The sequence below is a fragment of the Echiichthys vipera genome, assembly GCF_963691815.1.
Source record: "Echiichthys vipera genome assembly, chromosome: 8".
Lineage (NCBI taxonomy): Eukaryota > Metazoa > Chordata > Actinopteri > Perciformes > Trachinidae > Echiichthys > Echiichthys vipera.
In genome coordinates, this window is record NC_139833.1 from 3,424,148 (window position 1) to 3,450,661 (window position 26,514).

At 44.5% G+C, this 26,514-nt stretch overlaps 1 protein-coding gene across 1 annotated transcript; it reads right to left on the bottom strand.

Moving 5' to 3' along the window:
- Positions 1-2,080: 2,080 nt before the first annotated feature.
- On the bottom strand, positions 2,081-26,021 carry phf1 (PHD finger protein 1; the record flags this gene model as incomplete). The annotated part of the gene is made up of 15 exons (XM_083917750.1): positions 2,081-2,152; positions 4,868-5,270; positions 6,999-7,085; positions 8,146-8,261; positions 10,364-10,442; positions 11,949-12,080; positions 13,799-13,866; positions 16,697-16,820; positions 18,961-19,029; positions 22,521-22,616; positions 23,145-23,293; positions 23,831-23,925; positions 24,862-24,948; positions 25,702-25,783; positions 25,944-26,021. 15 exons carry the CDS (start codon positions 26,019-26,021, stop codon positions 2,081-2,083), a joined length of 1,737 nt encoding a protein of 578 aa, XP_083773876.1.
- Between the last annotated feature and the right edge of the window lie 493 nt (positions 26,022-26,514).

The window sequence follows — 26,514 nt, forward strand, 5'->3', positions numbered from 1 at the left end:
AAATCACAGTTAACAGAATCTCACTGGCCTGAAATGTACGTGGGAGATAATTCAACAGAGAGGTTGGTTCGGAACGAAAGTCTGAGAGTTTTGCATTGGTGTGATTATAACAGTATAAATGCTGTATTTGTCTTTTACCTGTTTTTTTTTTAAACAACGAAACCTGTAATAGTCTTTCCTGAAAGATAAAACCGACAAATGTACACACGCCGTTTACGTTTTATCGAACAGATTGCTGAAATAAACCTCTGTATAAAATATAAACTCTGAAACTTGCACCGCAGTATTCTAGATTTGTGTAACCTGTTTGAAACTCCGACTTCAGCTCCTCTGAGAGGAAGTCGGACCTCGACTTATGAATTCCTACTTAAAGGGATACCTCCGATGTTCTGAAGTGGGGTTGTATGAGGTACTTGTCCGTAGCCAGCGTGTCACCTACAGTAGGCGACGGTCGGCACGCATCCGGTTCGGAGAGGCAGGCCGGAGGACAGGCAATGAAGTTAAGCAATGTACCGCTGTGGATGGGGGCAGCAGGTACGCATATTTTAGCCACCTAAAAAAAACAATATCAGTTTAAGAGTACACTCTATTGAGAACATTTTCACAGCTTAACCTTGCCACAGCCTTGTTTTGATTTACGCAGGGGAACATGCAGCCGTTATCTTTGCTCTCGTCAAAGCCACCAGACTTTTTCACACCTTCATTGTGATGGTGCAGCTGGAGGTTGAGAGGAAATGGGAGAGAGAGGGGGCGACATGCAGCAAAGGGCCACAGGTCAAAGTTAAACCCTGGGTTCCTGCGGTGAGGACTTTTAGCCTCTGTACGCGGGCCGCCTGCTCGAACCCCTGAGCCACCGGGCGCCCCAAAGCCCCCAGACTCCATTGACAAAAACAGTAATTTTTCCCTTTGCATAAAACAGAGGTGGTGTAGTGGTTAGCACTGTCGCCACTGGGCCCTTCTGTGTGGAGTTTGCATGTTCTCCCCGTGTCTGCGTGGGTTTTCTCCGGGTTCTCCGGTTTCCTCCCACAGTCCAAAGACGTGCAGGTGTTCGGTTCATTGATGACTCTAAATCACCCGTAGGTGTGAATGGTTGTCTGTCTCTGTTCGTCTCTATGTGTCCTGTGATAGACTGGCGTCCTGTCCAGGGTGGACCCCGCCTCACGCCCGATGTCAGCTGGGATCGGCTCCAGCCCCCCCGCGACCCCGACAGGAACAAGCGGTTGAAGGTGAATGAATGAATATCTTGATTGTTTGGTTTGTATGTTAGTTCCTAACACTTTTAAAATACCAAAATCTCACAATAACACAATGTTGTTTTGCTGTTTTAATACAAGCTTGATCTACTGTTTCTGTCACTGGAGTCGTTGACGTGAGCGTACGGCTTCAGTTCCCCGCGTGTAAACTTAAACAGGGCTGTCTGTCCGTAAGGTAAAGTGGTGACATAGCACATTTAAACTGATATTGATTTTTTCTGGGTGTCTAAAATGTGTTTAGCTGCTGCCTCCATCCACGGCAGTACATTTCCTAACTTCCACGTCTGTCCTCCAAACTGGAGTTGCTCTGAGTGCCTTCTACCGTAGCTAGCGCCTTATACGACACTTCTAAAGCTCCGAACTATCCCTTTAATGCCATGTTGTTGCTTTTAAATCATAGACTGTTAGACCCTGGAAGAAACTATGGGTTTGAGTTGAGAGTCGGGCTCAGTGTCTTCTTTTACCTGTACTGTTACTTTGAACGCAAGGACTGAACTCGATACGACGTGAAACTGAACCTGGACCTGAACCTGGACCTGAACTGGACCTTTAGCCGATCTTTATGACATTTAACATCAAAACAAAAGCAAAAAAACCCGCAATATTTTCAAAATAATTTCCAATCGGGATGACTTCTAACCGACATTTCAACATATACATATATATATTGTATATACTGTATATATATATGTATATTGTGTTTTTTTGGAATGTACAGTAACATCACAGTCCTGTTCTGATATAAAACATTATAAATGGTCCTTGTTTAACCACGTTGTCGTGTGTGTAACGGATAAAGAGCCATCCTCTTGTTTAGTAGGCCTCGTTCATCTAACTGTCTCCTGATTGGTCGACTCAGGTCGGCCGACCAATCGGCAGGTACACAACCCATGTAGGCACTATGCAACCACGTCAAAGAAACAAAATAAAGGTATTCGATCATAGCAATATATTGTGAATATATAATTCTATCTATAAAACAAAAGCCCTCTCGTGGCTACTATCTCTAATACGTACAGTCGTCTAAATGTAAATTATGTATGTGACAAAATCTAACATAACAGATAACGAACCCCGTAATAATAACGTGTATACAATCTCTTATCAACATACTGCGATGAGAAGAAATGTGAAAACCTCCTGAGGATTTGTTTATGAAACCGGTGTCCGAGCTGATATAAGGGCTCAATCACTACCGTCAGGGCGCCCTCCCACTGTGCCTCCGTACCGGGCTTTAGGGTCCTTGTCCCCCCCTCCAGGCCCGTTTGTACTCACACTACCTGGGCCTCTGCGAATGCTTCTTGCTGCCTATACGTCATCACGCCGTAACACGTCACACGCATTGATGACGTCATGGCGATGCGTGGCTTTGTTTCCAAATCTTTCCGTAGACCTCTGAGTTTTTGTGCGTCTTGTCGACTGTTTTTGAATCTTTTCATCGACCAAATCTGCAGTAAACACTCCACCTCCGCATCACACCAACGTGAACCTTTCACCGCCATTGTTTGAAATGTCTGCGCATGGTCCCTCCTTCTTTTTTCTACGTCCCAACAGGCGCACAAGAAATGACCTCAGAACCGCCGTAGGCCTTGTGCCCGTACACGTGCGCACGCTCGTGCTCGTACATGTGCAAACGTGCTTTACAAAAGCCCACCTCTCCCAAACGGGCCGTGGCCGGCAAGTGACCTCTCCTAGGGCCGGTACGGTTGCACTCATACTGGTCAAACGAACTAGACTTTAGCCGTGAATCGTGCTTGGGCATGGTGCGGATGGACAGTGTGAGTGCGCCCTCAGAGTGCCTTTAAGCAAGACATTACACTGGCATCTGTGTGGTCGAACGTACCTGCTCTATCTCATCCTGATCAATCAAAGGTTACTGCTTTTTTCAGGAGCAGCCAGCAGCCACCACCCGGCCGTCACCGTGCCTCCCAGTGATGACGTAACATTTATCACAGTTTATTTTCTCACTGAACTCCGTGTGAAAATTAGCAAACAGATGATGAACCAGCAATTACAAGAGTGGCGTCTGATGGAAGTGAGGAGTTGGCTGCTGGCTGTTTCGCTTGCTCATCCTTTAGATCTCCGTATCAGAACCTGGGGGAAGCTTTTAAACTATTATATTGTTTTGTTTCCTTTAAAAAGCATGAATGAGTTTTAAAATGGTTTGTTTAAAGTAATTACTAATTTGGTGATTGAGATCATTCAGACGTCCAGGTGTCGAGACCTCATTTGGTTTGAAAAGTGAACCTTTTTTTTTATACAGCCAGGCTACAGATAATCTTTTTTCATCATTTTTTAAGTGATTATGATTCATATCAAAGTAGGGTCTAACTACACATTTAAATAAAGTAAATGAAACGCTGCAAAAGCATCTAAGAAACCTAAACTTAACTTCTTCATTCAAACACTTTTTGTGCTACAGGCCACATTGTGCTGTAAATTATTTTACTGTTGTTAAACAGGACGCCAGTCGGGCTCAGAGGCAGCCATGCGACGCTGGCTCACAACTATGATTCATTACAAATTATTATTATAATTATTGTGCATTACTTTTTGCAGGTATGAGCACGAACAGTGAATGAGAAAGAAGAAACACTATCAACCGTCTAATCGCACTCTCACCAAGGAAGCGAATGTTCAAAATATTCCTGTGAATTAGCAGCACGTTGTCTGTGACACGCTGTTTGAATTGTGTAAAACAAAATAACAGATGTAAGTATAAAGTATTTTAAAATGTAGTAAGTAAACGATTCTACCCGGCTGTTCAGTCTGAGGTAACACCCTTTCAAAATAAGATTTCCGGGTCCAAACGCTCCGTTGAAACAAAACAGACAACAACGTCCGAACATGTGAACAATTACGATCACCTTTAATGTCACTTAGACGTCTTTTTCATTGATAAGAAGGAGGTTAAATGACAATGACGTTGTTTTTTCTAAAAACTCAGATGTGTTCAAACAACAGGGAACACGGCACGGCTCGGCACGGCACGGCACGGCTCGGCACGGCACGGCACGGCACGGTACAGCATTGTAGAAGTACGAGGCTTGGACCCGGATATCATATTCTGAAAGGGTGTTATGTCACGACTTAACAGCCGGATAAAGCTCATTTTTCACTTATACTCGAGCAATGAAAAAGCAGTACTCTTTAATTTCCTGTATTAAACTGTTGCTTATCTACGGCGCTCTATATCAAGATATGAGTACCATCGCACACATGCTCGTCTCGAGTCCCAAAGATTGACAAATCCTCAGGAGGTTTAAAGATCTTCCCTCATCGCCGTCAAACATGATCAATGCAAAGGCATATTCCAAAGTTAACAGTACAAATATCAGAGGAACACTAGCAAAGAGGGACATTTAGTAACGAGTAGTGACCCTTATAACGATGCAGAGTAGAAGTGATGCTATGACAGCAACCTGGATTTGCAATGTGTAGGGTTTTTTTTTTCTTCCTTTTTTGTTTTGTTTGTACTTTGAACGCCGCCACATGTTACATACACAGTGTTCCAGTGGCAACTGCACAACAGTCATCGCGTCTCATGTTCACTCTGTGTGTGTGTGTGTGTGTCAGTACAAATTCACGTTCTCCCACTCCACAAGGTACTGCACCTTCCCGTCGGGTGTGACGCGTCTCGCCAAGATCCTCACTGCCTCCCCTCCTCCCCAGCTCCTGGCCACTGTCCCGTCCCCCCCTCCGACTACCACACCGCCACCTCCTCCTTCTCCACCTCCTCCGCCTCCCCCGCCTGCACCACCCCCTCCGCCCATGCCGTCCTGGTATGCGGGCACATCGCGTAGGACGAGAGGCTCCAGCTGCTTCTGCCCCGGCTGGTGTTGGTGGTTGTGTTGATGGTTGTGTTGGTGGTTCTGTTGGTGGTTGTGTTGGTGGTTCTGTTGGTGGTTCTGTTGGTGGCTGTGATGGTGTTGGTGGGAGTGGTGGTGGTGATGGCTGCCATTGGCATTGAGGGGGTATGGGAAGCAAGGTGGTGGTACTCTGCAGGTGTCCTCCACACTGTAGAGGGAGACAGAGACAAGCACAGGAGACAGGAACAGGGATGGGATCATCTACAACACCTGTAGTTCACCATCTCATTCAAATCTTCATTCTTTTATCTATTTATTTTAAAATTTGAGATTAGAGACAAAGACATCAGTCAGACGATAGTGACCACCTGTCACAGACATACACATGTACCCTGGTTAGAGAACAGTAACCATTGTGTCAGAAGAGAAGATTTAAACAATGTTTTCTTCTATAGGACTCAAAAATGAACAGGAAGTCTTGTCTTCAGCACGTCTGCGCCCACAGGACACCACTAGTTTCTCTCACTGCTCTGCTTTGATCTGCGTCCGTTCTGACTCAGTAACTGTAGTGGGTTTCTTAGACATTACTGTGTTGCCAAGGATTTTCCAGAGATTCTTTATGAGGTTTAGATCTGGACGCTTTCACTGTTTCAATATTCTTAGCTTTAATGAAACTGCGTAACCTGTTTTGCAGTGTGACAGGAGGCATTGTCTTGCATGATACTGCAGCTGATTTGGAGACAGTTGCAGTGGAGGTGTTGCATGTTGCCGAAGGAGGTTCACATAAACATTTGCCTTCACCCTGCCTTGTAGCTGTACAAAAGGCCCAACTCCTGCTGCAGAAAACATTCCCCAAACCATGACGTGACATCAAGGAAAGTTCAACTAATTTGTGTCTGATGGGAAACATTATGTTTGGCGTCGGACTGGGGAAGGACTGAACCCAAAGTGTGTAAAGTGGCTGTACACGAGGCCCAACTCCTGCTGCAGAAAACATCCCCCAAACCATGACGTGACATCAAGGAAAGTTCAATTAATTTGGGTCTGATGGGAAACATTATGTTCGGCGTCGGACTGGGGACGGACTGAACCCAAAGTGTCTAAAGATGTTAAATTTGGAGCAGGAAGTGGAATCCAGATCTAAACCCCATAGAGAAACGAGTACAGCAGCGGATATTCTATCTAAACAACAGTATTTCAGAATAAATCAAGTATTTCTAATCTGTTCTCTAATTTTGATCTCCAGTGTATCAGTATCTATCACGTACATGTTTTCCGATATGCAGCCGTATGAAAATCTTTTTACAGAACATATGAAGCAGAAAACTGAGCTTGGAGTGATTTAGAAACGCAGTCATATAACTATTTATTAAATTTTTATTTATTCTTTATTTAAGTGGTCAACCATTGACTCATACGGAACATACAGTACTTATTAGCTATTCAATTTAGCTTTTTATCTATTCTTTATTTAAATGGTCAGCACTTGACCGCTACTGATGTTTATTTAGCATTTTCTATTAATTCTTCTCAGTGTTAACTGGGAGAAAAGGCTTAATATTGTCAGTCACCACGCCTGACTTCAGGATTATAACAGTTCATATAACAAATTAATAGAATAATAACACCTTATTCATTACATTGTACACATTTCCTCCTGGACAACTATTCAGGCTCACAAATCGTTTCGTGCTTTAACCTCTGAATGTAAAACACTGTATGTATAATAATGTTAAAGCTTCTTTAATAAAGTTATTTGTGGAAGAAAATAGAACTTAATTAACATGTAAATCAGCCGTTTAACTGCCGAAATGTCCTTAAGTCTGTGTGTGATGAAAATGAACCTCGAGAGCTACGGTGGGGCTCAAAGGCAGCAACTGAGTATAAACATGAGCAGCAGCAGTTACTACGAAAGAGGATGACAATTGAGTAAAACCTGTTGTAGTGATTGAGACTCCTGGAGATTGCGGTGTTCCCGTTGTACGTGGCGTGGTACAGGGCGTACATCCGCTTGGGAGGAGAGCTGTGGACGGGGACGCACAGAGGTTGTACGTGGTTACTTTGCAGCTTTAATCTTAAATAAAGTACCGTATTTTCCGCACTATAGGCGCACCTAAAAACCGCGACAGTGCGCCTTATAATCCTTATATATGGACCAATATTGAGCCGCAAGAGGTCTCGCAACTACGGTGAGCAGCCGCCGACTCTATTTCCCCCCGTAGAAGAAGTAACGCGCGGTGCATGTTGAGATATACGACTGCGTGAAGCGTGCTGTTTCATTTCCATGTGTGTGTTTGTGTAAAGAGCCCAAAATGGCTCCTGTTAAGAGACACGCTTACGATGCAGAGTTTACACTCAAGGCCATTAGTCACGCAGTAGAACACGGGAATAGAGCAGCAGCCAGAGAGTTGAACATGAACCAATCAATGGTGCAGAAGTGGAGGAAGCAACAAGACGACCTCCCCTGACTGTTTTGTTGACATTTCCTTTAGAGCAGCTCCATCTAATGGATGCAGAACGTAACCCCAGCCTCCACTGTAGCGTCTGTTCTATGCGCCTTATAATGTGGTGCGCCTTATAGTGCGAAAAATACGGTACTATTTTCATCCAGGTGTGTTTGAAAAACAGACTATAATTTAAATATTCAGTTAGAAAAAATAAACACAAACAACAACATACTGTATTTACCAACTTACAGTTTGTGGTACCTCACCGTACAGACTGTTCTCTTTAAGCTTAATTACTTAAGGAACCAGATATCTTCTGCTAAGACTTCTGTCGTCACCCAAAAACTGCGTGGGCTAAAAAGGGTTTTGTAAAGGAAAAATAATCCTCTGAAACCCCTCAGCATTTATAACGGGTCTATCTGCGACACAGTAGTTTGGCTATGTTGATTTGATAGGGCTGGAAGGTCAAGTGACAGGATTCATACAGACTCTCCAGCATGAACACAGTGCTTCAAAGGCGGTTTCTGATCAAACATGGGTCACTCGGTCACGAGCCAACGCCCCCTCCTGAACACATGTTCCTGCAGCCTTATGTTACCTGTAATAGTGGCTACCTGACCTTTTAACAACCCTTACCTCAAACTAAGCTCCTCCTCTGACTTCCTGGAGTGGTAAAGACCGGCCCCTCCCATGTAGCCATGGCAACATGGCAGCAGCTCAATAGGGTTGGCAGCGACTGGGGGCGGACAAGCCTGGGCACAGGAGACACACAGAGATCAGCCGGTGTCTGGAGCCAACACCGTCACGGGAGTCAATCAAGCTCGGATGGCTCCGTGCTCAGACATACATTAAGTCCATTCTGCATGTGGACTGTTCAGTTTTGACACAAATATGTCTAAATAAAAGGTTTGCATGCTGAAAATCAGAGAGAAAACATTTTAAAACTGAGTTGATAAACATTTTGCATATTTTTTAGAGCTTAACTTCCATGTTCCTTCATGTCATGGTGTCATTCAACACCAAGCACATTCAATCTCAGGGATTTCCTCCCGATTTGATTCCCCTGCTTTTATAGACATGCATGTAAACAAAGTGTCATCATCATCATTCGTCTTCAACCACTTATCCCGCGGTCAGGGTCGCGCGGGGGCTGGAGCCGATCCCAGCTGACATCGGGCGTGAGGTGGGGTCCACTTTGGACAGGACGCCAGTCTATCACAGGACACATAGAGACGAACAGAGACAGACAACCATTCACACCTACGGGTGATTTAGAGTCATCAATGAACCGAACACCTGCACGTCTTTGGACTGTGGGAGGAAACCGGAGAACCTGGAGAAAACCCACGCAGACACGGGGAGAACATGCAAACTCCACACAGAAGGGCCCAGGCCGGGATGCGCACCTGGAACCTTCTCGCTGTGAGGCGACAGTGCTAACCACTACACCACCGTGTCGCCCTAAACAAAGTGTATATCTGGAAAAAGAAATTCTCTATAATTTCACTTCATTTTCACTGAAGTTCTTAAATGAGAAAATATTCACTACTCTTCATTTGTCAAGTATTTAATTCACTATTCAAAGATTAGATTTACCATGTGGTTTATTCACACAGTATATTTATGTATTATTATTTATTGAATTACCAGAAAAGCTGCTAAATAATTAAATATATCATATTCAAGATATATCGGGACTTTTTGCCCTCGATGTGAGTCACATCATCAGGCAGAGCCGTAGGATGTCGAACGTGTCTGCTCCAGAGTACATCCAAAGGAGCTGGCTGGTTAGTGAGGCAGCTCTCCTGACACGCAGACTCACCACCCGTGAAGAGTAAAAACATCAGAGCGTCATCAGAGCAATCGATCACTGGAAACGTCATCTGGGGCGGGGACGCCACGTAAAGTTTGATGCATTTCTCATTGCTGGACTGTGACATATGGCGCCCCACTTGGACCATTAGCATTCCCTTCTGTAGCATTGCTTTTCGGATGGGAGATTATTATTCAGTGGCCTCAGTCGACGTGTGTGCCTTTAAATGGATGTGCTCTGTCAATGCAGCACTGCCGAGGTGCCAGCACCACCTGGCCAAACTGTAATCGACTGCAAAGTGCACTTGGAAGTGATCCCAGGATACGCATATCAGCATTCCTTCCCATCTCACTTTCCCCGCGACAACGAACCTGCTCCTCCAAGACGGCTGGAGATTAGCATCAATCAGACGGGCACAATAGGGCCTGGATGTGCCAGAGTGAAAACGAGCGCTCTGTGCAGAGCATTGTTCCAGGATTACTGTACATGCACGTACACGGATCAGAGTGTTGTGTAGGAGGACACAGTACAATGAGCGTTCGCCGTTAAGAATGCTGCGTAAAAATAGTAACTGCCACGTGCGGTGTCGCCTGTTTCATTGTGATCCGCTGGGAATTAGGTTTGATGATCATGATAAATGTGGCGCTGAACTGCAGATGTTGATGAAATACATGAGTGGGTTTTTATGCGCGCCCGAGTTTGCATTTGAATTACACGTTTTAAATGAAGCCGACGCACGACACTTCATCTGTCACACGTTACCTTTACTCTACCGTAGCCTCTACAGCGTCAACATGCATTAAAGTACAGCAGAAAGGAGCAGAGAGATCCTGAGACACTGAGCTACACTGGGTGTTAAAAAGACACGCAGCCTGATTTAGACTGCGAAATGAACCTTCATCACAGCGTCTGACTGACAGGTTATTTGGATCGCAGAGAGCTGTTTACCTGGATGCATAAAAAAAAAAGAAAGAAATCATCAGAGAGGTTTGGTGGCCCAGACCTCCCTCCTCGCCCTGAGCCCGAGACAGAGGCACTGACCTGTGTCTCCATGATGCGGCGCTTTGATTTACGTGACTCTGTCCCCCCCACTCTCCTCTGGCAGGGTAGTGACAACGGGCTGAAGAGAACAAAAACACACGTAAATTAAGTTACAAGCACAGACACAGACACACAGTCCCACCGTGCACTGGTGAGTTTATTACTCTGTCTTCATAAACGCCTACTGAGAGGTGTAAAATACGAGAAGATGAGAGCAGAGAGATGATGCACTGAGGGAGTGTGATGTATTACATTAGTAACATATTTAACATACTGTATATGAGCCCAAACATCATCAGCAGGGAGGTTACAACCCACAACACACTCTTCATTGTGCCCTTATTAGAGCCGTTCAGGTAGAAGGAATTTAAACGTGTATGTGACCAGAGTCAAAATGTAAATGTATCCTCGTTGCAGCATGAATGTGTATGTATAGGGGGCACCCACTCCACTAGGTGAGCTACTGGGTGCCCCGACTGCAGATCTCAGTTCTCAGTTTGCAGAATAAAGTTATATTTCTTGCCTCTGATGTAACCGTCTGATCACTGAACTGACTTCACTCTCGTCAAATTGAACTTCTAACATTTCTCTCAGAAGTAGGGGCGAAACTAGAAATGCACCGATTCAGTGTTTTCCAATCCAATACCAACACCTGGGCTGAGCGAATCGGCCGATACCTGATAATGATCTGATCCTACTGTTGAATGAATGAACCCTATACCTGTCCGTGTGAGTGAAGGCATCTGGCTTGACATAAACATTTAGCCTTGTTAAAAAAAGATAACAAATTAAGACAGATATAAATGTACTTAATATTATTTATATATAAATAACAAAGTGTACATTAGCAGCAAAAATAAATAAATAACCCTCCATGTAAAGTGCAAACAGACTGCCCCGATTTATTCGGGGACCTATGTTTGTGTGCACTCTGCTCTTTTCTGTGTTTCTTTTACTTTCAGTGTGGCGAGCGCCAGGAGGCGGGGCTGATCCACTCAGGCAAGCGCAACGAGGCACACCTGGTTCCCATCTCCACTTAATCACCTGCTCCATAAGAAGCCAGCTCTGACTCCACTCCTGTGCCGGATCATTCCGTCTCATCGGTGGAGCTTGTCGCCAGCGTTCTCTGCGTCTTGGTAATACTCTAACATTAGAAGATAATCTGGCCCTAACTTTGTTTTTGTTCTCCTCGTTAGCTTGGTGCCTCGCCGCCCTGCCTGCCACGTGCTCGCCTCCAGCCTCCAGCCGCCTGCCAACGCGGACACCTTATGTTAATCCCTTTGGACACTTTCTGTTAATCTTATTGAACTTTGTCAATAAACTCTTGTGATCATTCGCTCAGTCTTCCGCTCTTGGGTCCTCCTCCTTGACGATCCGTAACAAAACCTAAGCACACAGGGGGGGTTGATGCTCTTTTAGGAGAATATTAAGTCACTGATGCTGTTGCTGGCATATGAAAGTTGCAGCCCTTTGATTGGTAAGTTAATTGTTCCTGCGTAAGGACTGTACGCCCCGGGGGAACCACCCCGGAGCTGTGATTACGATAAGAGCTATAAAAAAAGAGAGGCGCTGTCCTTACTCTGACCTTCTCCGGTGCGTGATGTTGACAGGTGGGTCGGTGATGAGGGGCGAGGAATCGGACGTGAGTGGAGGTGGAGCTCGGACCTGGAGCCCAAAAAGACACTTCTTCTTCTTGATCTCCTTTCCAGAGACAAACCTGGGGCGACATTAGAGAAACAGCGTGTACAGTGCAGCGTTGGTTCTTAAAACATATCAACATCAAATGTGTTTTTTTTTATCTTTCATTAAAACTCTTTGATGCTAATAATGAACTCAACGTAGTGTAAGAAAATGTACCTACTGTCCTGATGCAAAAGCAGACTCATGAACATTTCAATGTCAGTGATCGTGTACCTAAGTATGATTAAAGTTTATTTTTATTTGTATGTGAACTCACTAAAGGCAATGAGAGCTTTAGAGGCTCTACGAGACGAGATTATGGATCACCAGATTAGCTGGAAACCAAATATTCAATACATCAAGAGTAAAATATCCAAAACACTTGGTATACTTTATACAACGCAACACTCGTTAAATATGAAATGTTTGCATATATTGTATTCCTCACTCCCATACCCATCTTACTGCTCAGAAATGTGGGGATATGCATATAAAACGCACATAGATCCAATTATTAAGTTACAAAAAAGGCAATAAGACGACTCAGTAAAGTGGGACACCGTGACTCTACCAAGGAGCTTTCCATAAAATCTAATATTTTAAAATTTACGGATATAGTCAAGCTGGGGCGGCAGTAGCTCAGCTGGGAACCGGAGGGTCGCCGATTCGAGTCCCTGTGTGGAGCGTGGACTGGTGGCTGGAGAGGTGCCAGTTCATGCTCCTGGGCACTGCAGAGGTGCTGTTGAGCAATGCACCGAACCCCCAACTGCTCAGGGCAGCCCCCTCGCTCTAACATCTCTCCATTAAGTGTGTGTGTGTGTGTGTGTGTGTGTGTGTGTGTGTGTGTGTGTGTGTGTGTGTGTGTGTGTGTGTGTGTGTGTGTGTGTGTGTGTGTGTGTGTGTGTGTGTGTGTGTGTGTCTGTGTGTGTGTGTGTGTGTGTGTGTGTGTGTGTGTGTGTGATAATAGAGTGAAAAATCTAATTTCCCCGTTACAGGACGAATAAAGGAATTCTTCTTCTTCTGAAAATACTTGAAATCTTATTCAGAGCTGGGAAAAAAAGATCTTCCTACAGGTATTCAATCTTTATTTAAATGAAGAAACAATTGAATTTAATTTTTCACTCTTATTATTGTTCATGTTACACACACACAGGCCCGAAATACACACATGCACAGACAGGAACTATATACATGCAATTAATGGAGAGATGTTAGAGCGAGGGGGCTGCCAGTGACCAGCGCCCCGAGCAGTTGGGGGTTCGGTGCCTAACACCTCGGCCCAGGAGATGAACTGGCACCTCTCCAGCCACCAGTCCACGCTCCATTCATGGTCCACACAGGGACTTGAACCAGCAACCCTACAGTTCCCAGCCAAGTCACCCATGGACTGAGCTACTGCCAGCACTAGATGAAAGAACAATTGCTATCATTTAAGCAAGAACTAACATTAGACGAAGGTGCGTGTCCGTTATTGGTGTAAAAATTCATTCATTAAATATTCATTAAATACCAATAACTCGCGTCCTCTTCTAACAAATCAAAACAAGTGACAAAAAGTGTTAAATCACATCTGGTCTGACGGCATTTGAACGTTTAATTCAAAGTCACACGTTTCATCCTGCTCGTTTCAGCCCGCGTGTCAAAACGCTGCAAACTACACAGCGCTAAGAAGTCCCCTCTATTCATGAAGCGCTACTCATCAATCCAGTCATGCGTGGCCGGTGTTTATTCTTCTCATCACATGCGATGACTTACCTGTCCTTGTGGGAGTTCAGAGCGTTGAGGAGATTGTGACAGCGGTCTTGCCTCGGCGTGTCAGAGAGCTGGAGGACAGACGGGAATGAAAAATCAGAGCTGTGTTTACGCAGCGGACGGCCGTCACACGGAAAACCTTTTAATGCATGGAATAATTTTCTCTTACACACGCTGACAGCAATAATGTTGATATGGAAAAGCACTCGTCGCAGCTACAAAGCTTTAAAACCCTGCCACCGTGTGATGAGAGGACGCGCGATACATTTTGAAATGTCTTTTAAAAACAGCTTAAAGGAGAACCCCCTACTTTAACCTTACTGTCTCTCCTCTGTGGAGGAACTCATCTCATCTCATCTTCAGCCTCTTATCCGGGGTCGGGTCGCAGGGGCAGCAGCTTTAGCAGGGGACCCCAAACTTCCCTTTCCCGGGCCACATTAACCAGCTCTAACTGCGGGATCCTGAGGCGTTCCCAGGCCAGTGTGGAGATCTAATCTCTCCACCTGGTCCTGGGTCTTCCCCGAGGCCTCCTCCCAGCTGGACGTGCCTGGAACACCTCCCTAGGGAGGCGCCCAGGGTTCATCCTTACCAGATGATCCTGAACCACCTCAACTGGCTCCTTTCAACACAAAGGAGCAGCGGCTCTACTCCGAGTTCCTCACGGATGCTGAACTTCTCCCCCTCTCTCTAAGGGAGACTCCAGACCCCCTCCTGAGGAAACACATTTTGGCCGCTTGTACCCGCGACCTGGTTCTTTGGGTCCTGACCCAGCTTTCATGACCACAGGTGAGGGTAGGAACGAAGACTGACCGGTAGATCCAGAGCTTTGCCTTCAGCTAAGCTCTCTTTGCGACTGCAGCACCGCCCCCGCTGCCCCGATTCTCCGGCCAAACTCACGCTCCATCGTCCCCTCACTCATGAACATGTGGAGGAACTTCAGAATTTAAATTGGTGTTATCACAATTTTGTGTCACTGCACTCTACGCAGTTTGAGGATTTGTTAAAACCCATTCAGGTTTACCACCGCTGGTCGGTGTCCTAGATCAGTGACTCACAACCCGGGGTGCTTGACCCAGAGGGCTACTCCTGCATCGCCCAGGGGTGCTGGGTACGACCGAGGAGTGGCTCAACTAATTGGAGAAAATCGCAGAGATGCAGATCTTTATTAGATTTATTGACACAATAACAATAAGCTGACTGCAATAAGCTGACTCACACCAACCTTGGTGATTTCCTCACTGAGTGTATGATTGTTGCAAACGTGCAGAGAAAATGAAAGTGATGGATAAATAGTTGAAACGATCAACGTAAAGTAAAAGTAATGAAATCAAAGTAATGGATAAACAAGCGCGTGGGAGAAATGAAAGCCAAACTAAACCGTGATTGAAATCTGAAGAAAAAACCCAGAAAAGAATAAGTCAACCACAGTGAGTCTGAAAATACTGAGTCAACATTGACTTTAGTTTCTCACAGGGCACAAATCCCCGTCTCCTGAGTGAGAGTGTGTTTGACCCATTCATCAGAAAAGCTCTGAAGGATAAAAAGGATACACAGCTCAATAGTTAGCTTTGTGAGTAAATGGTTGAAAAGGTTACCCAAAGACATAAGGAACAGGTTAGCTGAATGGTTTAAACAGGTTAAAATAAGTTGTTAAAATGAATGGACAAATATCTGCCTTATATGGCTAAAAATAATTTATAAAAAGTTGAAATGGTTATCGTTCTTTGGGTCCTGACCCAGCTTTCATGACCACAGGTGAGGGTAGGAACCAAGATTGACCGGTAGATCCAGAGCTTTGCCTTCTCTTTTCGTCAAAGCTGGGTCGTGACCGAAAGAACGAGGTTGCGAGTACAAGCGGCCGAAATGTGTTTCCTCAGGAGGGGGTCTGGAGTCTCCCTTAGAGAGAGGGGGAGAAGTTCAGCATCCGTGAGGAACTCGGAGTAGAGCCGCTGCTCCTTTGTGTTGAAAGGAGCCAGTTGAGGTGGTTCAGGATCATCTGGTAAGGATGAACCCTGGGCGCTTCCCTAGGGTGACCTTTCAAAGGGTCTAATGTTTTTACCCTTAGTCAAATGTCCAGTGTATGTTTCCCTGGGTCAATATGTTGAAATCACCTACAGCTCACAGCGTACTGACGTTAAGCTTATTGAAACCTGTATGCCCTCAAATTTGTGGACAAAACCGTTTTCTTGTCTTTAGAGATTGATATCTCCCCAGTGGCTGAATGGGTTTTTACCATTCAAACTGCACATGAAACATCCATCTCTTTGTGTTTCTGCTGTGTGAACTGCAAAACTATGTCTTATATCAAGAGACATGGGGCCCTGGGAGCAGGGATAACCCCATTAAGGACGACTGTGGCTCAATTGGTAGAGCGAGTCGGCCAATGCCCGAAGGGTCGGCGGTTCTATCGCCGCCCTGCCCTACTTGTGTCATGGACGTTGTGTCCTTGGGCAAGACACTTCACCCACCTTGCCTCGTGTGAATGTGTGTGACTGCTGTATGGTTGAGGAGGTGGTCGGAGGGGCCGTAGGCGCTGCCACGCCCCCGTCAGTCTGCCCCAGGGCAGCTGTGACTATTGGGTAGTTTACCACCAACATGTAGGTCTGTGTGAATGAACCTGGACTTTGTAAAGCGCCTTGAGCACTGAGAAAGACGCTATATAGATTAAAGCCATAATAATAATAAGAAGAAACCAGCCAACTTAGGTTCAGAGTCACTGACCTCGATCATAAAAACATACAATGTCGAATTCAGGTCTTTAACTTGGCGGTGTTCTAACTCTAAATATTTTAACTTTAATGGCGTTTAACAGGCTTCAAGCATCAAATGACACACAAAAAAAAAGGCTGGCAGCATTTCACATCATTTCATCATGGGGCTTAAACGAGGAAATATCAATACCGCGCCCAGGAGCAACGAGTCCCAGTTCTCATTGGTGAAGGACAGGATTTCATGGTCAAAATCAAAGTATTTCCTCTTGCAGCAGAGCGAGAGATGGTAGAGCACTAAATGAGCCAAATCCATCCTGCGTTTAAAGAAACAAAGTTAATAAGACGCAGGTCAAACACAAAGAAGATCAAATTAAAAAGGATTTTCAGACATTTTAACACATAATTCAGAATATATTCTTATACTTATATGCTATATTTGTTAGCCTAGCTTGATATCCAACATTTTTACAATATTATTATATTAAAAACAATATCAATCAGTAGCAATAACATGATTTAGTTTTCAAATGTTTATAAACAAAGCCGCTATTTATTTAGTATCTTAACTTTCCCTTAGTCTAACCACTCTACTGAGAGTCAACATGTAAAGAAATAAGGTATGATCAATTAAAGGTACCGTATTTTTCGGATTATAAGTCGCAGTTTTTGTCATAGTTTGGCCGCGGGGGTGCGACTTATACTCTGGAGCGACTTATGTGTGAAATTATTAACACATTACCGTAAAATATCAAACAATAGGCCGGGCTGTTATTTATCTCAGTCACGTAAGAGACTAGGCGTATATCAGCAATCGTCACACACACACACACACACACACACACGCGTCAACCAATCAGAATCTGGCGGGGCGGGTCATGGCAGAAGTGCGTTGTGAAAAAAAAAGATGCTAGCTGCTACTTCGTACCGTTGAAAATTGATCATTTCAACATTGGCTGGATCAACAAAGCGTTGGCTTCAGTGATAACCGAAACCATCCTGTCGGGATTCAGAAAGGCCGGAATAATTGGAACCGCAACTGACGATGACCCTGACGTAAGCGACGTACCGATAGAAGAGGAAGCGGCACGTTGAATACCTTTGGAGTTGGCGGAGTTGTTCAGAAGTGACAGCGAGGAAGAAGAGTTCAGTGGATTTAGTGATTAGCAGTGACAGAGTGTTTGGTAAACGTAGAGCATGTTCTATATGTTATAGTTCTGTGTGATCAGTGACAGAGTGTTTGGTAAACGTAGAGCATGTTCTATATGTTATAGTTCTGTGTGATTAGCAGTGACAGAGTGTTTGGTAAACGTAGAGCATGTTCTATATGTTATAGTTCTGTGTGATTAGTGACAGAGTGTTTGGTAAACGTAGAGCATGTTCTATATGTTATAGTTCTGTGTGATTAGCAGTGACAGAGTGTTTGGTAAACGTAGAGCATGTTCTATATGTTATAGTTCTGTGTGATTAGCAGTGACAGAGTGTTTGGTAAACGTAGAGCGTGTTCTATATGTTATAGTTCTGTGTGATTAGTGACAGAGTGTTTGGTAAACGTAGAGCATGTTCTATATGTTATAGTTCTGTGTGATTAGTGACAGAGTGTTTGGTAAACGTAGAGCATGTTCTATATGTTATAGTTCTGTGTGATTAGTGACAGAGTGTTTGGTAAACGTAGAGCATGTTCTATATGTTATAGTTCTGTGTGATTAGCAGTGACAGAGTGTTTGGTAAACGTAGAGCATGTTCTATATGTTATAGTTCTGTGTGATTAGCAGTGACAGAGTGTTTGGTAAACGTAGAGCATGTTCTATATGTTATAGTTCTGTGTGATTAGCAGTGACAGAGTGTTTGGTAAACGTAGAGCGTGTTCTATATGTTATAGTTCTGTGTGATTAGCAGTGACAGAGTGTTTGGTAAACGTAGAGCATGTTCTATATGTTATAGTTCTGTGTGATTAGCAGTGACAGAGTGTTTGGTAAACGTAGAGCATGTTCTATATGTTATAGTTCTGTGTGATTAGTGACAGAGTGTTTGGTAAACGTAGAGCATGTTCTATATGTTATAGTTCTGTGTGATTAGCAGTGACAGAGTGTTTGGTAAACGTAGAGCGTGTTCTATATGTTATAGTTCTGTGTGATTAGCAGTGACAGAGTGTTTGGTTAGCTTAGCGCGACTTATAATCTGAAAAATACGGTACTTTTATTCTATATTTGTTAGCCTAGTTTGATATACTACATTTTTACAATATTATTATATTTAAAAAACACAAAAACAACAGTAGCAATAACATCATATAGTTTTCACACTAGACATTGAATGCACTGAAAAAATACTTCAAAATGTCACGTGTGAAATTAGTTTTACCTTGTTTTAGTTTCTACATTTCTCTCAAAAGTGTAATTATAGTGTTTTTTAATCGCTGCAAACATGTGAGAGGAGGTTTTACTGTTACATCACCAGGTCATGGGGAGTCTCTGGATGGTCTCGGGTCCCTTTGTGCACACGGAGCACTGGAACTGATAAAACCTAAAAACACAAACAGGGAAAAAACGTTTAAGAAATGAACATAATGTCAGACTGTGAAATATCATTTATGGTTTTAAATAAAGTGTATTTTCTTCTCTCTGATGATGAAGAACTGTCATCTTCTATTTTGTCTTTGTCCCGTTTCATCCTCGCTCACACAACCGCCGCCTCATTAACATATTAACTCTGTGAAAACTATTTTTGTCCATTTTCACGCTCACTTCTTATCTTTAAGTCCGAGTTCTTCGTTTACGCTCACTGAGCTTTTCCCCCCTTGACTTCTCTGCGGCCTACATATTTAAGTCTCTCTTCTCTGGACGTGTTATCATATAAATGGTGTGTGAGTTTCACCACGATGCTACATGCTGTTCTGGGCTGACCATGAAAATCAGCTCATACGCTACAACAACATGCGCCGTTGTCCTTCTCGGTGAATGTGTTGGCTGAAGGTCATTGGGAGAGATGAAGCGCAGACACAGTATGACGGCAGCGCACGCTTACTATTCCAACTGTGAACTCAGTCTTCACTCTTCCTCCATCACCTGCTCAGCAGATGTTGTACCAATCCGGCCTCACTCTCCCCGACTGTCAGTCTAAATCTAATCCCCACCCCCCAACCACCCCCCCCACCATTCAGACAGGCTCGGCATTAACAAGGTGTCAGGGCGGGTGTAGAACCCAGTCGTCTAACACAGATGGTTAATGACAGTAATGACTTAATGGATGGATACATTTTATTACACGCATGAGATGCAGCCCATCAAACGGCACTGGGATCAGCATCTTGCATATCCTCCCGACATCACATCGAAACAACTACCAGAGAGGGGATATGCCTGCTCCGCTGTCCGTCCCTTTGCTCGGAGTGTGCGCGGAGCTTCTCTCCTTGTACAACAAGTCAGTGAGTTCATTAACATGCCCGCTAATTATTTAGTCTAACGCTAATTAAGGGAGTTCTCTGGCAAGTGAAGCTGTCATGTAGACGTCTTCATCTAATTATCGTGTAGCCTCTTAAAGGGGAACAGCACCTGCATTCAGAAATTCCAATATTATTTACATAAATTCAATCCATAGAAATAGAACTGGATAGAAAGGACAATGAGCTATTTCTCATTGACAGCAAATCGATGCGGCTCAGGAGACGTTTTCCAGAGCGGCAGGGATTGAGGAGGAGGGGCCGTTAGATCCAGCGGCAGCGGGTCAGTGGACAGTTAGACCCAGGCCTCTGTTACGCTTGTTTTTTCTAACCAATGCAACATGAAAACACGGCGGAACCATTGCCTGTATAAAAAATGGACGTAGCATCTCCGTCGAGGTGCGTTCTCTCAACTTGATCCAATCGTACTCGTCTACGGGAGTCGGCATCTTGTCAAAGTTTGACTCCGCCTCATTTCCTCTGACCAAAAAAGGGCATGTATGTGACGTTGTGGGGAGGGTGACGCGTCCATCTGGCTGACGTTTACCTCCAAGGAGAAGTGAGGGTCAGGGGCTAGCTGTCACTCAAGAGGCTGCGCCCCTAATTGTTCATAAACTTTAACCTCCAATAAAATAAAAAATAGCCTGGTATTGAAAAGATCGGGGCGGCCATTGGCACAGTGGTTAGAGCAGTCGCCCCATGTAAAGAGGTCCTCAAGGCAGCGGCCGCAGGTTCAACTCCGACCTGCGGCCCTTTGCTGCATGTCTCCCTCTTATTATGCTGTGAAAACGGCCTTCATTACATGGGGGTCAATGAGAAATCGCTCTGTTATGAAACCTGCCCCTAGTGGACACTCAGAGAACTGCACTCAATCCATTTGGCACTTCCTTATTGGATCAACCAGGAAGTTGCTGTGGTTGGGGCTTGGGCGGAACCAGGAAGCCAACCAGTGAGCGACTGGCTAGTTAGCTAGCTCGCAAACTCATGCAAATACTGCAAAACTTCACCTCCTCAACTGCCACTTGGACGCTGCTCTGAGTATTCTGCTACATTGATTTCAATGCTAATTACCTTTCTACCCAATTCATTTTCTTTGGTTCAATCAGTATTTGTGAACACTAGCTACCTTTTCAACGGCCTTTACACACCAGGGTTGTGATAAAATAAACAACACAAAAATGTGAAATGCTCGCCTATATCCGTACAGGTGATGTGCTCAGCCTGCCAGATCAACTCAACAATTACGCAGTCCGGGACTCTTATTGTGAAAGGTAAGAATGGAAGGATGGAGTATATCATGTATGTGCTGCCTTTGTCATTGTTGAAAGGAGAAAATATAGCCATCGTAAATGGAACTGCGAAGCTCGGTGTTTTATGTTTTCATGCCTGTAGTTCGTGGTGGGAAATATCAGAAAATCAAACAAACCTTACTTTACCGCCTCGTTATATCCATTCTTTTATTTTTATAGCACCTTTCTGATTGACGCGTGAATAGATCGCATAAAAAACGCACCTCTGGTGTGTAAAAGGCCTTGTGTCAAAGTTGTGATGTCAGACTTTATACTTCATTACATCACAAATTTGATTTTTAACACTCTAGTTTTGGATTTCAGGAGTTGTTCACTGAATTTATTTTTTTGGACTGACCATAGGAATAACATGTATGAGTTTTAAAAATGGGCATAGTTCCCCTTTAAATTTGCTGATTTTCTGTCTTAATCCATCCGACAACGAATCAATATATTTGGGGCGGCAGTAGCTCAGTCCATAGGTGACTAGGCTGGGAACCAGAGGGTCGCTGGGGCTGCCAGTGAGCGGCGCCCTGAGCAGTTGGGGGTTCGGGGCCTTGCTCAACAGCACCTCAGCAGTGCCCAGGAGATGAACTGGCACCTCTCCAGCCACTTCATCTCCTGGGCACTGCCGGCACCGAACCCCCAACTGCTCGGGGCGCCGCTCACTGGCAGCCCCCTCGCTCTGACATCTCTCCATTTATTGCATGTATATAGGTCTTCACTCATATAGGTCTATATGTATTATTGTAAACTGAATATTTTTGATTGTCGGTTTTGACAAAATAAGCAATTGTATCATGATGTGTCTCCCTGACAAATACATATAAGTATGTTTTTCTAGACGAATTAAACACTTTTGTCTTATTGTGATTTGAGGCTTAAGGTTGGGCTTAAGGCTGTTGAGACCCAGTGTCTACATGCAGATTTAAGATTTCTTATCTTTTTTCTTTTATACTTTTGTATTAGTCCTTTATTGCATTGTTATTTACCCATTGTTTTTGGATGGTTCATCACCCTGGGCATTTTGGATGAACCACAGCTGCCATTATAGAGCTTGTCAGCCCGTTGGTGGGAATGATATAATAATGATATAAATAGTGAGGCTGTTTCCATTTTCCCCACATTGTGACTTGACAAAGATCAACGTAGGATTAAATCATCATTCCTAAACTTTTGTGACATGGTGTGCGGGCTCTACCTTGTCTTTAATGCTTCTGACAAATCCCTTTCTCTTCACTGTAATGAAAATAAAACGCTCTTTAAAGGAATGATAAGTAACGCACCTGTCTCCATACAGCAGTGGCTTGGTAAGACACTGCGTGCAGGCCTCGTGGAACCACTGACCACAGCTCCCACACTGCAACATCTTCAGGTTCCACCTGCGGTACAACAACATGAACACATGAATGAACGGAAGTGTCTAACATCCGTCACCACACACGTTTTTTGTATTCATGCATAATTGAGGGAAGGCTGAAGGCTAACGACTGCAGCGGAGAGTTCTCATTTTCTGAGCTGAAATGTGTCTTCGCTTGTAAACTCCCACCGGATCCTACGACTCATAAAGACGCAGCAGGTGGGTCTGTTTTACACTTGTTCTTTTGCCATGTGGGTGGGGTTTGCCACGTAAGCAAAATAGTGCAACATAAGCAAAAACAAATTAAAAAGCATTAAAAAGAGGGTTCGGGTAACTTTCTTTTGATGGACGAGTTACCTGGCAGTATCTGAGCCGATGCAGCGAACGTCTCTCACATCCGAGAAAGTCGAAACAAACTCTAAAGAAATCCTGCTAATACGGTCTGATACGCTGCATGCAGTTTGCAAATGGACTTGACTTCGATGAGAGTTCAGAGCATACATGAACTGCACATTCTGAAACTGAAACTGGCCTCTGCGGTGTCACTCACTCTCCAGGTCCGGCACAGTAGCAGTAGCATTGTTGTTGATTGGTCAGATGCTGCGGGTCCCAGTCCAAAGAGGACAGCTGGTAGGGAAGCCGGAGTTTCATGAATTGCATGAGCCGGGCGAAGCGTCCTCGCTTGAGCGCCCCACCTCTCTGAAAAAAAAACACAATTTTAGGACAGAGCTGATCGGTCGGTGACCCCTCAAATCACCGTCCTGTCAGAGCAGTGAGGGAGACAGATCACATTCGGTGAGGAGAAAGCAATTCGTCTCGTTTTATTGTAGGTCAGCTGTGAGAGATAGTGTCCGAGGCAGCGGAAGTCTGGACAATGAGATATGGACGTTGACCGATTGACAATTAACCGAGCGCTTTCTCATCTTAGATCTACAGAATTGGAGCACGTGTGATTGATTGACTTTAAATGTACTTCTCTCAACTTCAGCGTAGTTTTTCAGCTCCATAACTATTGATTCCTCATGATTTCTTGGACACAATGTAGAACATCTCATATTGAAGTCAATACTGAGGGAATTAGTGTGCGTTTTGCGCCGCATAAACCCATTTTCCGCTGTACACAACACTACGGTGGCAGCAAAGTCTGATATATTTGACTGAATTGCTCCCATATTACACACTGAATGTTTTTTTTTCTCCCCCCGGAGTGTGAGACGGAGAGATTAGCAGCCCGACCTTGGTTGCGACTGCAAAGACACATTGCCGACATATCCACGAATCGCTGTCAGCTTCCGGTTCGATGGTCGGCGTGTGGCACTCTGGATGATAACCTGTAATGGGAGGAGGAGGCAGAGCGTTTAATTCGTGTTTACGAGACGGACAGACGGAGTGACAATAATGGCAGAGCGGCTCCATGTTTAGTGCACTGCCGGTTTGTTTCAGCAGCGTGAAAAACATTTCACTATAGTTTTTGCATCCGGTGAGGAGGGAGCATGCTTGTCAGTAAACCTGTTAGTCTGACAGAGACGTGAAGACACAACGGTTAAGACGCGCTGCCCTCTCCTGCTGGTGCGTCGTGCTGCTGAGGGTTTGAAAAACTTCTTCCCACTTGCACTTCAGTGTATTTAATTTCATCATTCATGCTTTTAAAGTCCCCCTCCATTTAAAAAATGCGTGTTATTTATAGTTTCTTCACTTGGATGTTTTACCTACACTGTGCAGAACGAGGTAAGTGCAAAGTTTGACGCCAGAATGTTGTTTTTTCACATTCTGTTCTCACTTTAAATCTGAGTTTAAGGCCAGTGCACACTGTGGACTCCACAGTGAAGTAAGAGAAGTATTGTTTCCAGCAGTTAAAATGGATAATATTTGCATATTCATATAGATTATGAAGTTTTCAATAAGGGAGGAGGATTAAGATTTTTTTAACAGCGTAATTAAGCTTAAACTGGAAAAACAGACACATTACTATTCAATGTAAGAGTATTTTTATGCCTTAAAATATGCCTGTAGGGGATCTATAAATTAGCAACAAGCTCTAGTGAACACATCTTGTTTGAGTCTATGATTAAGCTCCATGTCTGTGGGCATCTCATTCACTTTCATTCCAACCAGGATGGAAGTGCAACAACTATCATTTACGATGGCGGTTCTTTGTAAACAGCAAAACTATTATTTACCATACTGTGTCAAATATTCAAGGTCACTGCGAGATCTGGTGGAGAACAAGCGCCTGACAGCATAATGATAAAGGTGTGCTTCCTTACCGTGGCGACATTTAAGACAATTTATGAGGGGTTCTTTAAGAGGTGGAGCGTCACAAATACAGCAAACTTCTTCCACTCCAGCGGCGACTGAGGCAAACAGAGGGAGAGAGAGAGAGAGAGAGAGAGAGAGAGAGAGAGAGAGAGAGAGAGAGAGAGAGAGAGAGAGAGAGAGAGATGCGAGGGGAGGGGAGGAAGTAAATGTGAAAGAGGAAGACAGAGAGAGCAGTCAACAGCATTAATTTATGTATATTGATTCACATCCTTGCCACCTCATTGATTTCCGTGTCTCCTGCACCCTTTCAGATTTCACTTCGTTTGACGGGCGGATATTCAGTCTAACAAGCGTCCAACTTCCCCCCCTTTGGCCTGATGCTAGGTGGAGTGGGGGCGCCGTTCCCCCCGAAGAATCATTAGACTAATAAATTCATAAATAGACTTTAATATACCAATTACATCTCAACGTACCCCGATCAGAGCACTCAGCATCATAACCTTGAGCGTGACTGTAATTCAGTTCCCCGCGTTTGTCTCGGAGCGACCATTCAGGGAAGCCGAGCCAAAATGTGTAAAAAGAAAACACGTAAACACGTAAAAGTTTTAAGTTCGTAAGGAGAAAGAAACAGAGAAGTGCTCCTTCAACTCCTCGGGGGAAAGTTTCAGAATGGAAATAAACCCGTTTAGTTTGAATTCAGCGTCGGTGCATTCGAAAAACTCAATCGAGGAGTGTTTTTTTGGAGGTGTAAGAAACGCAAAGTGCTCCCAACAGGAAGCTACTTAGCTGTTCTGGCTGAGGGGAGAGGGAGAAAATAAAAAAAGACAGAGAGAGAGAGTTCTTCTTACACGAGTGAATGTCCTTTCTCAGCACCCAGAACTCGGAGTTGTCCTCAAATCTCACCAGGCAACATTGCTTGACTCCATCTACCTGAGAGGGAGATAGCAGGTGAGCAGGAATGATTGACACAAACTAAATGGAAGTCTTTCCCAAAATCCAAGTGAACACTCACACTACACACACACACACACACACACACACTGAAAAGTATCCCTGCCACGCACACACACACGCTCCCGTATGCACTTACTCTTTTCACATTGCCGAGGTACAGTAGTCCATCACTCCATCGAGCCAACACATCATCTCCTTCACTTACTCCCCCCATCCTGAGGTGAAAGACAGAGAGGGGAGAGAGAGAGAGAGAGGAGAGGAGAGGAGAGAAGGAACAGGGCTCATGTGAAATGGAAATCCGATTTATTCGCTGAATACTTTGCTGCCGTTGCTGACAGAGGGGTTTATGGCCCCGGCGTTTCGGCTGGCTCTCAGACAGGCGGGCTTCGGTGCAAAGGGGTTAAAATCCCCCCCCCCCCCCCCTCCTCCTCCTCCTCCTCCTTCTCCTCCTCCTCCTTTTAGATCAGAGCATAGCGACAGCCTGTATCCACCACAGTGAAAGATGAGAGTGAGTACACAACCAGAGAGCAAGACAAATGATTACTGCACACATGAAACGCACATACACACACACACGCACACAGGGAAAAACACTGCATGATGACTGCTGCAATACAATTTGACTGAATGAGCAAAGACCACTGTGCGGCTACTTGAAGCATCTGCCTGGCACTTTGCTGTTTTCTTCTCCAACATCTCACAAACTT